Here is a 15,807-nt window from a genome sequence, read left to right on the forward strand (position 1 = left end):
GTGCGTCTTCACTTTTACACATTTCGTTATAGCATTACTCGAAATTGGGAAAAAAAAAACAACTCAAAACTGCACACACGACACTACAAAATGACCTGATTATTAAAAGTGTAAAAAATATATATACATAAATAAGCGTGTATAACTTGGAGGAATATAATTATTGAATCCAATTTGGAGCAAAATGGTGAAAACGTGAAGCGCTGTGAATACTTTCCAGATGCAGCGCGTTGTTAAATTAGCGCCTCGCTGACAGTGCCAATGAAACTGAGCATGATTGTCGTTGCAGAGGTGCCAGTTCTAGTACAGCTCTCATTATAAATGTGTCCTCGTTTATAAAAAACAAAAGTAAACAGTAAAACCAGCGTTTTGCTTTTTCCGTCAAAGTGCGCTTTCCTGCCATGGCGTCAACAACCGCTGACCTGTTCAGGCCCTGGCAGGCGACGCCCAGAGTCCGCTTGAGGTGGGAGAGGCTCGTCGCCCCTTTGTGCACGTTCTCAATGTCCAGGGGCAGCTGGCTGAAGAGATAGTCGTTGAGCAGTCCGATCACGTCACTGGCGGTACTGCAAAACGTGGGGGGGGGGGGGTGTTACGCAATGTTTTGCTACGTTATGAGGTGCCATGCAGGCCAAAAAGAATTCCCTCTCACATACTTCCATTTCATCTTACAAACGCTCCAGAAAAAAAAAACACATGGAAAAAATACAATGAATGATACCTGGATGTGTTGAGTCCCTGCAACTTATCCAGGAATAAAGCATGAGGGTCTGGTTTTGCTGGAGGTGTCGTGAAGGTCACCATGTTGGCAGGGGCTAAACTTTGAGGCATTTTCTCATCATCTGCGCACACATACGAGGAAGCATTTAAATCTTGGTCGGTACTTCATTATTTTTCACGTTTCAACTTTGCAATAGACCTGTAGTACTTTGCCTACATAATATGCATATCAACAGTTTCATACACTGCACACAATAGGTGTTGAGATTATATTTACATTTCCAAGTCATTTCCTCCTCACTGTGGTGTTTTTACTAGGGGTGTAAGGCGATAATAACTTGGCTTCAATAGTTAACTCATGATTAATCACACATTTTATATCTGTTCTAAATTTAAAATAAAATGTACAAAAGTTTTTCTAAGTTTTCATACTCTTGTTAACATTAAATTGGAAAAATTGCTAAACTAATAGAAATATGGCTGCATCTTTTGGTCATAGATTCAGTAATTTCATAACTCATAAAATTGAGTTAAAATACAAAAAAAAAAGATGTACTGTATTGTAAAAAAAAAAACAGGTGATATTGATTTGTGTTGAGGTCATTTTTCTGCCACTAGGTGGCATAATTGGATATGTAAGACGGTGACAGCTCAGTGCATTTTCTTTTCATATTAAGCGCTATCTACCTGGTAATCTTTAACATGAAATAACTTGTGAAATTCTGCACATTTTTAAAATTACTAAAAAATACATTTATTACCGCTACATTTTTATGTGAATGTGTCTGCTGCGTTGCGCTTGGAATTCCCAAAGTACAGGCTTTCTAAGTGCGTTTAAAAAAATGAGTGGCATTAAAGGAACTTTAAATTAACTCAAAATTAACGCACTCATTTTGACCCCCCCTAGTTTTTACTTTGTTGATGGACTCTAGCGGCGGCGGTGTGTTCAAATCTCGAGGGCCCACCTGAGCTCTCGTCCCCGGCGTCGGCGTCACGAGGAACCGGGTAAAGCAAAGGGGTGACCAAGCCTTTGTGCGGGTGCTGGTATCCAATAACCAGGTCCTCCAGTGTCCGGAAACAGTTGACCTGCACTCCCTGTGTGGTCTGCTCACACACAAACACACGCCAGAAAACTCATACAATGAATTGAGATTCAAACCTGGGACCTCTTGACTGTGAGGCAGAAGTGCTCACCACCTCTCCACTGTGCTGCCCTAGTGACGCTATAGAGCAGATATAATAAATGCAACTTTTAATTCAGATGAGCAAAGTCAGTAAATGAAACCATAATAGCAGACCGTTTTTTCTTTGGGTCTCTTTTAAGTTGGTAAAAAAATTGATTTTTTTGGTCTGAGTGGTCTGGCTGGCTACAAATAGTATTTCAGACCGCAAAGATCTCTTGAAACACAATTAAACAGATTTGACGTGTAATACGAGACCGGGCCCAAAATATCTCAGCCGTTCACTCGGAAAAATGAAGGGGGGAAAAAAAAGGAGAGCATGCGACTTGCGAGTTCGAGGAGAGGGAAAGAAAAATGTGTCTGGGAGTTTGTATCAATGGCAATGGAAAAACTGAAGGAATAACCAAGTTTTCGGCTGTCACAGAAATGACTGCCAGAGGTTTTCTTAAAAGTATGTTTGTCTGCAAAAAGTTTATTTTCGGACAAAATCCTCAGAGTTTGCCAAAAGATTCTTTATATGGAGTGCACACTGCACTGCATAACAATAACAATACATAAGTGCACACATCCCACCCACCCACCAGTCATTGACCTCGTGTGGGGGTAGAATTTGTGACACATGCATGAAAACAAGTCTTCAGTGAGCCGCTGAGCTCATCCGGCAAGCACGCGGCCGAGATGCCGTTGAAACAACGGAGCTACTGCGAGGCCACACAGGAAACACAAACGTGTTCCTGTTCTCCTTACAAAAGGCAGAACAAACCATTGTTTGATGAAATACAGTACATTGGTTTTCTTACACGGGCCAGTTTTGGCACTGGGGACAAGGTTTTTTTTTTTTTTTTAATGGTCAAGTCCACTGGGGGCGGAGAAATCCTGAGAACGTGGCAATAATGTCACTCACCTGGACGGCAAGGAGGCCATCTCCATCAGGGAGGATACGATATGTATGAACATGGCGTTGAAACCTAGAGAAAAACAAAACAAGACTAACAATTAGGACCAGATGACATGAAGCAGTGAAAAACAATTTTGAAAAGAGGCAACTTCATCTCACACAAAGGAGAATATTGGAATAAATAAGGACAAATATGCCCTGTATTTGTCTGATTTGTGTTACTAATGTAACTTGTGTTTGTAATTACTGTGACGTCTATGCTAATTTACATAAACATGTCTATGGGGTTTTACATTATATGTTAGCACTGAGCTAGTAGACTTATAGTAGAGAGCCAAATACCAGCTTGAAACGAGCACACTTTGCCTCTTATTTATTGACTTGTGTGAGCCAGAGAGTGAAAAGAGGCACTAAGGAATACTTTAAATAGTTCGTTTTAACAATTTTAAATGTGTCCATGTGAGAGGGGTAAAACTAAAGAATATATAGTATATTTTAATATCGTGAGTGTATTGCCAAATCATTTTTGAATGTGTTCATAAAACACAACAAATTCAACAAACAAGAGTCCAGTTTAATTGACAATTAATATAGATACAAAAAAACAACAACAACAAAAACCCAATTTTTTTCAGCAAGCACAATGGAAATTTTGTCATTGATATTATGGCAGTAAGTTACAAATTGCATTATACTATTAGATATTGGATTTGATTTTCATCAATTGCTGGCGGGTCTTGAAAGTATCCTTCGTGATAGACATGAATGACTACAGAACAAGAACGTGGTCTGTATTGGAAATGTTCAGGTTTGATTGACACAGACAGAAGTAGGCTATTTTATTAATGTGTTTATTATTGTGGACATAGTTTGCGGTTGGGGATGGACAAGTTATTTTACTTGGACATGTCACAACAATATCAATATCGGGTGTTGGTTTTTCCAATATGGTAACATGAAATATAAGTCTCGAATATATTGGTTGCCTTAATTAGAGGGGTCATCTCCATTCATTGTGACGTAGTGCAGTTCCACACCACTGGAAACTTCCACTACAACAATGACAACCATATTGTTATATGATAATATCCCTGGCAGATCTGTACTATTTAAATTTTTGGGGAGTGATTCAATCTCCCAAATTAGCTGAGATGATGAGATGAGAGAATAGAGGGGAAATGGGGAGGGGGGGGGGGGGGCAAGGGAGCGGTACGGGCGGGCGGACAGGCTCAGTTTTCAGGAATGCGTCTGGCACGGGCTGAAGACCAGTCAGCAGAGTGTGGTCACTGGAGCTCCCCGCCCTCCTCCGTGGGGCCCGAGGGAAGAAAGAAGCAGTATGATGGGAAAAGAGCAATCTTTTGCCAGCGTTTAGAAGCGGCTGACGTTGACAGTGACGATCTTGTAGTCGTCGTATGAGTGAAACCTCGGGATTATTTTGTAATTGGGGGTCGGTGTATGACTGCTTTCGAAAGTTTACAGTTTTGTAGAGCTTTTTAGAGCTCTTAGTTCTTTTAGCTTAACTACCTCCTCTTTTAAAGTAGGGCAGATTTATGTGGGTCAAGTCATGTATTCAAATCAGCGACAGCCATTTTGAGCTGAATAGTACTATAAAGTTAACTGTAATGAAGAAAGGATTCTGAGGTATTGTTTTTTTTGCCTCATCTGGGAAAAAAAATGTTAAGACAGAAAGTAGATCATTATATTTGTTGCACTTGGACACTAGACATGCAACACTGAAAATAAGTGTAACTCGCCGCATACTGGAAAATTACAAAGCAGTTAGCAAGTTAACCGCACCTGCGCTAACATTAGCTTAGGGCTTTTGATTAGAACAATGAGGTATACAGATTATTGAAACATTTTTCAAAAGGTACTCTTCAAAGATCTTTTTCGTCTCGACATAATATGCCATCATTTTCTCTGGGGTCACGCTTTGGTCACAGTAGCATGACATAGCTTAGTTTAAGTTTTAGCTAGTTAGCGTCAGGCCAAAACCGCTCAACTTCAAGAAGAAACCAATTTCAGCCTGTAATAATGTCACTATTTGGCTCATGACCTTGTTTGTAAACACAGGTGACTTTCTACCCTTGGGTCACGCTTGAAATCTAACAAATAAATTAAACGTGCACTATTCATGGAGGATAGGGACTGAGCCCTGTCGCATAAATCGTGAACAATTTACAGATCTTAAAGCGCTTTTAAAATAATGAAAATTGCTTACTTTAGTTCATCATATTGATAACACACAAATTATGATCCCATGTTCTCTTGAGCTTTTTAATAGCTGAACGAAAACACGCAACAACCCTGGATAAACTTAAAGAGACAGTGTGTAGGATTTCAGGCCATCTGTTGGTAAACTAATAGAAAGCAACCATTGTGAAGCACGCCCACTACAGCGTTTCAGAGAGACCACACTTCACAAGCCTACCGCTAATTACCAATTATTATTTGGAGTGAGCGAGCAGCTCTGCAAATAGGAGCTAGCGTGAGATGCGCGCAAGTGCGTCTAGTAAGAACGAGCTGGAGTGGCTAACAAGAGCGGCTAGTGGGAGGAAGCTAGCAAAAGCTAGCGAGAGCAATGCAGAGGGAGGCAAGCGGCGAGAGGCCGAATCACAGGACTCAGCGATGATCACCTGTAGAAGGTAAGCGGCGGTCGACCCATTGGGTCCGACACTAGCTGCAAGCACCACCATATGCTAACTATGTTTGCGAAATTCCACAGTATGTCTACACAATGCCAGCATAGGTACATTTTTTACGCTCAAACAGATCCATTACAACCAGCTAAATTAGTCAAACCGCTAGACACGCAGACCAACGCTTTGCTACGCCATCATTGACATCATATTAGCGGTGGTCATTCCGACAATTCTAAAAAAATGTAATTTACTCACAGGAGGCACAGGGCATAGGCTTCCGGCACCGATTCGCTGTCTCTGACCAGGAAGCTTCCATCCCTCCCCGCTCGTGCCAGCAAGTCCTCAGCGTGCACGCGGCTGATGTCACGGTGATACCATGCTGCCGTCGCCATGGCAACCGATGTTGAGGGACAGTCTAATGAAGGACATCCACATCAGGAGAGCGTATCGGCAGTAAAGTGTCCTCACTCGGGTATCATGTCAATCCAATCTGTATTAACGAGTACTTCCGAGGCCCCCGCTTGCTCTCAAAAGCATTGGTTGCAAGGGAATTGGGGGGGGGGGGGGGGGGACAAAATATCAACCGATGTTCAGATGGAGCTCCAGTCGTCCTTGTATAGAGAGACTGTTCCACTTCTTGGCTGCTAGGTGTGTGTTTGCCTATTGCAGCCGCATGGAAGAGGGAAAACAGCAGGAGCAGCCAACCACCACAAACACAAGCTCTTGTTGTCTCAAAACAAAACCTCCGCATGCAAACAGGAAAAGGAGCACCAAAAACGGAAAACCAAACAAACCAGGCCTCACATGCGCAGGCAGACACTCCCAAGAAATAGGACGAGCAACAGAAGTGTCCCAGTTGCAACTCAGTCAGCACTAAAAGCAGACAGGCAGGCATGCAAGCAGAATCCAGACAAATTCAAATGATTTCCCAGCTCTGTTGCCATATATGGGGATAGGAACTGCCTCCAAAATGTTCAGCTGATGACTGTACTCTTCTTTTCCAGAGCCAGATTCCATTTCGAGACAGTCTGCTCAGATGTGGCTTCCTCCTCGGATCTCGCTTTCGTGCCGGCGCGTGTCACAAGCGTCCTGTCCGCGCTGGCGAGTCGTCCAGCGGTTCTCCAGCGTGGTTGGCAGAGCAGACGGGAGGTGAGAGGGGGGGGGGGGGGCGGTTGAAGGCAGGAAGAGACGACCTCTTTGGAGCGCAGCGTAGACGGAGGAGGTGACTCCGCATTCCAGATGACCGAGACTGTAGTCGGGAGCTGAACTTCAGCGGCAGTGTGTGAACGAGCAGATGACTTCCTCTGCCTCAGGCCCTGCCCAGTCGCTTTCCTGACACTCAAACTGAAAAATGACTTTGCAGATGTGCTGCCTGGCAAGACCTAACTTTTGTTCACTGCTTATTCAAGGATTTCCTCTGGATTTGTCATGCCTTCATGTAGTTCTAAGTCTCCCGAATGATCCTGTCCCCTACTGCTCTTTATTTTAGGAGAAAACAGCAGCCCAGCCAGCATATGGTTATGATCAACCCTGACGTTCTTATTTTTGCCCGCCTTGAACATGGCCCAGTCCGCCCTCCTAGTTCCCTCCTTCTCTCTGCTAGTCGGGGTGCAGAACTCAGTGGGACGCTGCTTGGCTTCATTTTTGCTCTTCACACTCGCGCTGTACTCAGCAGAAATGTGGCGACCGCCAATAGCAGCCCCCGTAAAGGAAAATCGACATGGGCCCCACGCCAACGTAATGCATCAAGTCCTCTGACATTAGCTAGAAATGCCTGATCGTGCATCCGACCTGGCAGCATCGTATTGATTATAAATAATACTCTGGGAAAACAACGGAATTTTGTTCCTACAGTGGCAATGTAATCCAAGTTTGTTAGCAAGTTAGAATGGGCCGCCCCAAAAAAGAACTATGCTAACATATCAGAATTCCAGTATATTTGTATGATTTATTTAATTATTATTATTTAATTTAACTCTTTGACTGCCAGACGTTTTCAGAAAAGGGATGCCGTGGGTGCCAGCTGATTTAAGCATTTTGACTGATCTTTTGACTGATCTTTCAAGGTCCACAGAAAATTATGTGTTTGGACTATGGAAACACACGTACTACCAAATGAAAGATTGGACTCTCATCTTTCATCAGAAAAAAAAGTTTGTTTCTACCTTATTCCGTTTTTGAGTAATCAACAATAGAAAATGGTTAGTTTCACCTCTGTTTTGAAACAAACGTCTTTTAACGTCTTTGGCACTCCTCCATAGGATTTTACTAAACGTTATTTAACGTTTTTGGCAGTCAAAGGCAAACTACCTAATCAAGCAGCATTCGTGAGATCAAAAGCTTGCAAGATGGGATCATCGTAAACTGAGTAACCCCCGTATAAATATTATGAATCGTTTCTCTGAGATTCAGCAACTGTACTACAACCATATTACAAGTAGCAAATTGTTAAACGGGTCATCAAATGTCAGAGATATGTTTACTAGAATGGATTCATGTCCATCATGTTCTTTATAAGTCAATATAGTGTCGATGTTGCGGATGTGATTTACTTGTGGTTTGACACCCATGGAGGAAGCACATTTCTCGTTTGGGTCTCGAGCTGAGAAAGCGTGGGAAAGACTGGTAAGCGACATTTCTGTGGTTTAAATGAAACATCGTTTTAACAAAATAAAACTCATTGTGTTACATTACGCTAACTTGATCATGACAAAAGACTTCTTAATTAAACAAACTAACTATCTTGGTTACACGCTCAAAATCTGTTTTTGTGTGCAAACTAATCAAAACTGTGTGAGGCCCTTGTTGAGAGCAGAGCAAGACAAACAGCACTTCATAGTCTTTAGAGAACAGTCCGGCCAAAATGGGGACAAAAACTGTCTTTATGGGTCTGCCCGGTCTTAAACACAAGCCCGTGAGTACCAGTCTGGTGAAAAGTCAACCTAAAACTGTGAACACGTTTACATGCAGTCAATATTCGGGTTAAGAGCTTGTCTGAGCGTAGCAAAAGTATTTGTTCCTGTTATAGTCGCAAAAGCCACATGAGCGTCTACGTTTAACACCCTGAAGACCGTGCGCACTAAGAGCAGGCGAATCCACACGACTCAAATGCAAAATTGACCGTCTAAATTCAGCGTGAACCTAAAACAGCACCAGCTTAACCATAAGGGGATTAAGGGACTATATGTGAACTCGGGCACTCACAGTTGAGGGAACGAAATACCAGCAAAACAGCAGGAAGGACGGTATTAAAAGATACACTTTACTCTCTAAAATTATTTTATTTGGGGAAAAAAAAGCAACATTTTTCTTTCTTCTTGGAAAAGACTGACTGACTAGTTTTAAGTTTAGGTAACAGCCTGTCTGCTGTTTTTCTGGCAAACTGTAAACGGGACTTGAATTTGGTAAGGCCTAATGTGGTAAAAATGCTAAAAAGCTTGCACTTCAGATTGTCACTGATCAAGGAATCGCTTTGCTTTGCACAACAATACGCCTGCGAAGTGAGGGCTCCGCTTGCTTTTCAGAGCTCCAGAAATGTCCCAAGTTCCACATTTAGGAGCCAAATGAGTGGTTTGCCTTCAGGTTCCTGAAATTGTCTTTTCTTTGGACTTCAACACAAAGTGTTCCTTGGCTTGAGGATTGTCACGGTTGGCGTTGACATCAAATACTATCGTCAAGTATATCCGTTCAAACAGTCCAAATTTCATTGCTCACGGTGTCTATCTCACTTCAAGCAGCTCTAAAGCCTTCTTACTGTACATCAGCGGAATGGAAGCCAACGTTTTCATTATCTTCAACTGTCAAGGTGTCCAAATCTTCTACAGAATTAATCAATCCATTACACTTGGCTGAGCGAGTGTGAAAATCCGGCACCGATCCACAAACACGTTTATCCCGGTGGCCTTGTGCCATCTAAGACCGTTGTTGCACGGACGGATCACAAGGGGTGAATGTGGGTCCTGAACTGAAGGCCAGGTCGACATCCCCCAGTAAGGCTGGCATCACTAGAAGCCAACACTGCATTAGGTATACAAATGAATGAGATCCCAAAGCAAAATTGTAGATTCTGCCTACACAAAAGGAAACGGAAACAAAGCGGATGTGTGAAAAGCAGGAAGTGGGAAGTCCCGCCTCCTCCGTGGCATTGTGTGAAACAATGCACTAATCATGAAGTAAGTCAAATTAAACTGCAGAACAGAGGCTACAAGAATATATAAGCCATTTTTACATGCCTCAATCATTCCAGGAACATTCCAAATAGATAATTATCCTGAAAGTGCTTCTTTTTTTCTTTTTTTTTAGTTAAACCTGAAATTGTTCATATGTGCTGTTCATTTAATTTTAACCAGTAACATATATACTGATATTTACACATCTGAAAAAAAATCTCACAGGTGTTCCCTTTATTATGACAAGAATTATTGAAATAGACCTTGTGAGATCCTCTTTTTATTTTGTGTATGTAATTTTCAAGCAAAAGCCCGAAAAAATAGCTTAGGGTTTAAAGGCTTAATTCATATTATGATTTTCATCTCACAACTTACATTTGTGCTCTTCAACCTCCCTTGCAATAGATGTTATTTCTTCCTTGAAATATGTGCACAGATTGCATTTGGCTTTGTCAAGGAGCCATCTGTCGCTTTGGCTGCCATAACAGCCAAATCCAACTAATACCGCCGTTAAAAGAGAACCCTGGCCTGCTCGCAAGACAATCATCCAAGATTAGGCTCTTGTAGCGCTTTAGAAGCCATCAATCAATGTGACTATTAGATACTTTAAATGACATACTAACAACATAATTGAAGATATGTGACACAGAATTCCGCAGCACAATTAAATTGCAGAAAATCCCAGCCATAACCCGGTAACCAACATACCTTAAAAGAAAGGACATGGCTGTTAACCAAAAGGAAGACCCTGGGCTTTTTTTGGGGGAAGTCACATAACTTGCTGATTATTTTTATACCCTGCGAGCACCAAAAGCGCCGTGTTGTAATCAATTAATCAGATTTAGTCGAAAACAACCTTCTTTGAAATACGGTTTAAGCTGACGGGAGGGCTGTGGAGGTCGGAGGTCAAACTATAAAGGCGACGGGGAGGGAGACACTGTCACACAGCAGAGGAGAAGACCGACACCGGTGAGTGAGCGACGAGGATGAGGAAGCGTTCGTTTAATGTCATGATATAGGAGAAACTGATATTTGACTCTTTTTTTTTTTTTGCAGGCTTTTTTTCCCCCACCTTCAACATGGCAAAGTAAGTGTTTTGGTTATCTTATACAGTAATTGTCTATACACAGTCATGAATTTTAGTTTTTAATATATTGTGTGTTTAAAACATTTCAACCAGCTACTCTTCACTTCACGTAGAACTGTGTGGTGATATCTTTGCTGTCTAGGTTAGCAGTTTGCAATGACTGGACAAAAAAAAAAAAAAAAAGATTAAAAGCAGACCAAGTAGGCTTCATCCAAAAATCACATGACATATTTCAGATCTCCAATTCAACCTGTTGACTCGTGGATGTTTAGTGGAATCAGAAATTCCTTCACAAAAACAAGCAGACTTGGTCACAGATGAAAAACACTTTCTTTGGCGCGCTGGTCAATGGTGGCTAAATCCAGGTTATGTTGGATTGTGCCAATTTGATTGATCTCACCGGGCATGTTTACGATACAAAAGTTTTAAGTAGATTAAACGGCACACAACAGACGAGAAGAGCACGGAGGATTAAGGTTTTGCGTCAGGCTTTGCACGAGCACTTGTAAGGTTATGTCGTACTCGAAATAGTAATGCGATGTTGATGAATAATTTAACACAACTGTCGGTTCAACTTTCAGTACAATAATACAGCTCTGCATGATGACATCAGACTCATTGATTTGAAGGATTGCATTGGTCTTCATAAAGTTGTTTTGTTCTTTTGCTCCACTCCAGAGTTTTCAAGAAGACCAGCGGCAACGGACATGTAAGTGGCCTCTGTCAGATTGTTATTATGTGAGCACTCTTGGGGATAGGAGGAGTGCCGTTGCGCTTTTCCAGCTGCTTAAAATAACCCCTAAAAGTCCCGCAACCTGCTGGAGGAAAACCTTGTCCGAATGCTTGCTTTTTGCATTTCCCTCAGATTGCCTTGTACTTGGGGAAAAGAGACTTTGTGGACAATGTGGATTCGGTGGAAGTGGTTGGTGGGTGTCGAAATTCAGGCTTCCTCACACTTGCGGTGTCGTTTTGCCTTGATGGAATCTAATGTCAGTTGGACTCTCAATTGTAGATGGGGTCGTTAAAGTGGATCCCTCCGGACTCGATGGCAGAAAAGGTACTTTGTTATCACAGGTCAAGTGGTCGTACATGCACAGTTGGCCAGAACCAGCACTCTGGACGGTGCGTCTCTCTTTTGTAGTATTCGTATACCTTGCATGTGCATTCCGCTACGGAAGTGATGATTTGGACGTGATCGGACTGTCCTGCCGGAAGGATATCTGGATAAATCGCGTTCAGGTGTATCCGCCCGTAGACGGCAATGCAACAAAATCCCCAATGCAGGAATCCCTCCTGAAGAAAGTGGGAGAGCAAGGGTGTCCCTTTGCCTTCCAGGTGAGGAAGCATCTTACGCTCTTAAGTCTACAAGGACAACTTCCCAATTTCTTCACCATCTTGATGCGTTTTGTTCCACTTGGTTTCAGATGCCAGCAAACCTCCCCTGCTCAGTTGCCTTACAACCTGGGCCGAATGACGCTGGCAAGGTACTGCAGTTGACGCCTTGATTTTCTCCTGAATTTCCCGCTTTGAACTTCCCTTTGACCTCCTTCCTCTGCAGGCTTGCGGGGTGGACTTTGAGGTTAAAGCGTACCTTGCCAATGAAGCAAACACTACCGAAAACATTGAGAAGAAGTAGGTGCAGTATACCAAGTGCTTCCCCTTCAAAGCTGCGTTATGTTCAGTTAAAAGTAAACATTCTGTGTCTGTCTTAGGGACACTTGTCGCCTGATGATCCGAAAAATCCAATTTGCACCCACCAAAAACAACCCCGGGGCGAAGGCCGACATCACCAAGCAGTTCATGATGTCCGACAAACCCGTTCACATGGAAGCCTCCCTTGACAAAGAGGTGGCTACAAAGAATTTTAACAGCTAAAACTGATGACAACAATTCAATGAATCTGATGATGTGCCTGTTTATAGGTCTATTATCATGGAGATCCCATCACCGTCAACGTAAAAGTCAACAACGAAACCACTAAAATTGTGAAGAAAATCCAAATCATTGGTGAGGATAAAGAATTTGTTAACGCCAAGAATTGGCCACACCCCACCCTATCTTCTGTCAGGTTCAGTCAACCTAGAACATTTAACAAACAACAGAACAGGAAGGAAGACAAACTTAGATTATTTTTGCTCGCGAGGAGAACGAAACAGAGATGTCCCCAGATTACAATCTCCTACCCGCTCTGAAGCACATTCTGCCGAATATTCTCTTTTTATTGGGTAGGCCCTGGTTACATAGCCTATTGCTGCTCTAAAGGGTTTGGGAACCACATAGCAGCAACAATAATAATAAAACAAAACAGGAAGGAAGACAAACTTAGATTATTTTTGCTCGCGAGGAGAATGAAACAGAGATGTCCCCAGATTACAATCTCCTACCCGCTCTGAAGCACATTCTGCCGAATATTCTCTTTTTATTGGGTAGGCCCTGGTTACATAGCCTATTGCTGCACTAAAGGGTTTGGGAATCACATAGCAGCAACAATAATAATAATAATAATAAGCAATAATGCAAACATTTTTCTTCAGCGCGGAGAGTTTCAGTCAAATTTCACAGCTCAAGCGCAAAATGTTCCAGCCGTTATCTTGTCATGTTTCAGTTCCTGTTTTGCAACTGCAGCTTCTTCTCTCCTCAGACGACCCCAACCCACATGGTTCAAACATAGGTCACACTGCTGAATAAATGCTTTGCAATTACTAAAAGAGTAAATATGGCATAACTTATGTACCTTTGTTCTAACATCTTCGCTCTCTGCTCACCATGCATACCACCACCCGCACACCCCAGCAGTTTTGTTTACCTCATGTTACAAAAGTTTACACCACTTAAGCCCAGGTACAATGCTAAGAAACTTTTTTTCTTTGTTTGTTTTAGTGGAGCAGCTGACAAATGTGGTGCTGTATTCTTCGGACACTTACACAAAGTCTGTCTGCACCGAGGAGTTTGGGTAAGGTTTGCTCGCACAATCCATCATGCCTCCAAATGAAAAAAATCGTACACTGTATTCCACTTTTTAAACACACAGGGAGACAATTAATGCCAACTCCACATTTGAGAAATCCTTCCAAATGACTCCGCTGCTGTCCAGCAACAAAGAGAAGCGAGGACTGTCAGTGGACGGGCGGCTAAAAGACGAGGACACCAACCTGGCGTCCACTACCTTGTAAGCTTCGCCCGAGGGCTTACGCCGAGCCTGCACAGTCTTTTCATCCTCTTATTGGGTGGCGGTGATTCAACGCCGCGTTGTGTCATCCACTTATCGGGGTCTTAGGAGCAAATCCTCAAGCTGTGAAAGGTCAACTATTTCTGTCTTCCCGCAGGAGTCAGGATAATAAGGAGATGCAAGGAATTATTGTATCCTACAAAGTCAAAGTCAACCTTATGGTGTCGGGCGGAGGGTAAGATTGAACTCTGTCATATATTGATTAAGGCTGTGCCCCACTCTGAAAACTAAAGCTTTATTTTATTATGCGTCTCCACAAAAGCCTGCTGGGTGGCCTGACATCGAGGTAAATGCTGCTCTGCTTTCATTGTAGATCAGAAATATTCCTTTTCATATTTTTACGACATTACAGTTTATGACTCGTTTTCTTCTAGCGACGTCACGGTGGAGCTCCCTTTAACGCTGATGTCCCCAAAGCCAGCAGGTGAGCTAAGCTTCATTCGTATTATGTACTTTTTGAAATATGTATACAACACATTTTTGTTGACTTTTCTTCTTAACCACCAATGCTGCGTATGGCAGAAGTGTAAGTAAACTCCAGCCCACGGCAAAGACGTCCACGTGGTATTGTGATGCTCCTGATGTGTTGTTTGATTTGATCTCTTTTGTGTTTGTGTATTTTACCAACCGCAGCCAATTGGACTAAAGGCCTCTTTAGTTCAGGTGAGGTCATCACAGGTGTGGTGCATTCTGCTGCAGTGCCAATGTCATGTCCCAATTTCTATCTATCTTTCCCTCATATTGGGCATACAAATGCAAAACATATGTTAACAACTCTATATAGTCAATGTAGCTAATACTTTAAATGATCGTACAAAGTCCAAAAATAAATTTACGAGTCTGTGCTGTGTCTTACAAGTTTGCCATTTGCGAGTTTTTTATTGTGTCTGTCTATTTTTAATTTGTCTGCAACAACACTAGCACTGTGTCACCAAATGTCATGTATAGACAAAATAACATTTGCAGTGCCTTCATGCGGACTCCAAAAAGTCCTAATATCTGCATATTGTGATCGCAGAACGGACATCGCCATCGAGCCAATGGACGAATAAGACGTCACCCTGATACAGACCGCAGAACAATAATGGAACTCAATGACTGAAGGACAAATATTACTGTTCAATCACTTTGTGCGCGCACACACACACAAAAAAAAAAATCCTAGAGGTATTTCTATGGGAGCATCTATCTGCGTGATGTTTGATAGCTTTGAACACAAATAAACACAATCCATGTTTCTTTGACTCTGGAAATGTCTCTTAGTATAGAATGTGAACTTTTCTTTCAAATTGTTGTCAAATCTTCTAAGATGCTATTTAGCACTACAACATACAGTGGGAATGAATTTACATGACTGTCTTTCTTTAGAGACAATGTTAGGAAATTAAAAAAAAATGTTTCCCATTATCTACTTTGCTTCCTGTTTTCTGTTACACAGCTAACGTTCTTAAAGGGTATATTCTATGGAAAATGTACTTTAAATTGTTTATACACAAATGGTTGGGTCTAAGGAGTGCCTACCAGCGAAGCAAGCGTAAATTAAACAAACCAAGTAAATTGTTTTAATCTGTGCATTTATGAAACCCAGTCGCGAGTGCTGCTGTGGCTTCTGAAAATTCTTCTGAGCTTCTTTTTGACAGATTGGAGTTTCACAGATCATTTTACTAACGTGCTACTGTACTATCAAGACTATACATACAGTTTAACAAATATGACAAAGTGTGATTTTTTTTTTACTGCAAACTACCCCCTTAGTAAAATATGAAAACAAAATGTACTCAAATTACAGAAAGTACATGGACAATGAATTTCCAGGCAGTGGATTGCCTGAAACAGCACCCCCTTAGCTAAATCTAAGTTGGGAGAGCACTATACATGAAAGTC

At 42.0% G+C, this 15,807-nt stretch overlaps 2 protein-coding genes across 4 annotated transcripts in view; one reads left to right on the forward strand and one right to left on the reverse strand.

The window, feature by feature from the left end:
• inppl1b (inositol polyphosphate phosphatase-like 1b) overlaps positions 1–15,807 on the reverse strand; it is a 32,220-nt gene that overhangs the window by 14,759 nt on the left and 1,654 nt on the right. The window contains exons 1-5 of one of the 3 annotated variants that reach the window (XR_013295490.1): positions 5,694–7,041; positions 2,803–2,866; positions 1,683–1,821; positions 719–839; positions 423–563 (exon numbers count right to left, since the gene is read on the reverse strand). Coding sequence is in view for 2 of the 3 variants with exons in the window: in XM_077577391.1 (XP_077433517.1) it covers positions 423–563; positions 719–839; positions 1,683–1,821; positions 2,803–2,866; positions 5,694–5,830 (602 nt within the window). In the remaining variant the exon portion in view is untranslated. Of the gene's footprint in view, positions 1–422; positions 564–718; positions 840–1,682; positions 1,822–2,802; positions 2,867–5,693; positions 7,042–15,807 lie in introns of those variants that run through there. The other 2 variants (XM_077577391.1, XM_077577392.1) reach the window with 2 other exon arrangements.
• On the forward strand, positions 9,733–15,330 carry arr3b (arrestin 3b, retinal (X-arrestin)). The gene is made up of 16 exons (XM_077577393.1): positions 9,733–10,576; positions 10,664–10,694; positions 11,373–11,403; positions 11,560–11,620; positions 11,707–11,751; positions 11,836–12,029; positions 12,119–12,178; positions 12,253–12,326; positions 12,407–12,542; positions 12,617–12,701; positions 13,575–13,647; positions 13,726–13,863; positions 14,021–14,098; positions 14,186–14,209; positions 14,298–14,347; positions 14,942–15,330. Exons 2-16 carry the CDS (start codon positions 10,687–10,689, stop codon positions 14,986–14,988), a joined length of 1,104 nt encoding a protein of 367 aa, XP_077433519.1. The 5' UTR covers positions 9,733–10,576; positions 10,664–10,686; the 3' UTR covers positions 14,989–15,330.

This window comes from Vanacampus margaritifer, chromosome 10 (genome assembly GCF_051991255.1).
Source record: "Vanacampus margaritifer isolate UIUO_Vmar chromosome 10, RoL_Vmar_1.0, whole genome shotgun sequence".
Lineage (NCBI taxonomy): Eukaryota > Metazoa > Chordata > Actinopteri > Syngnathiformes > Syngnathidae > Vanacampus > Vanacampus margaritifer.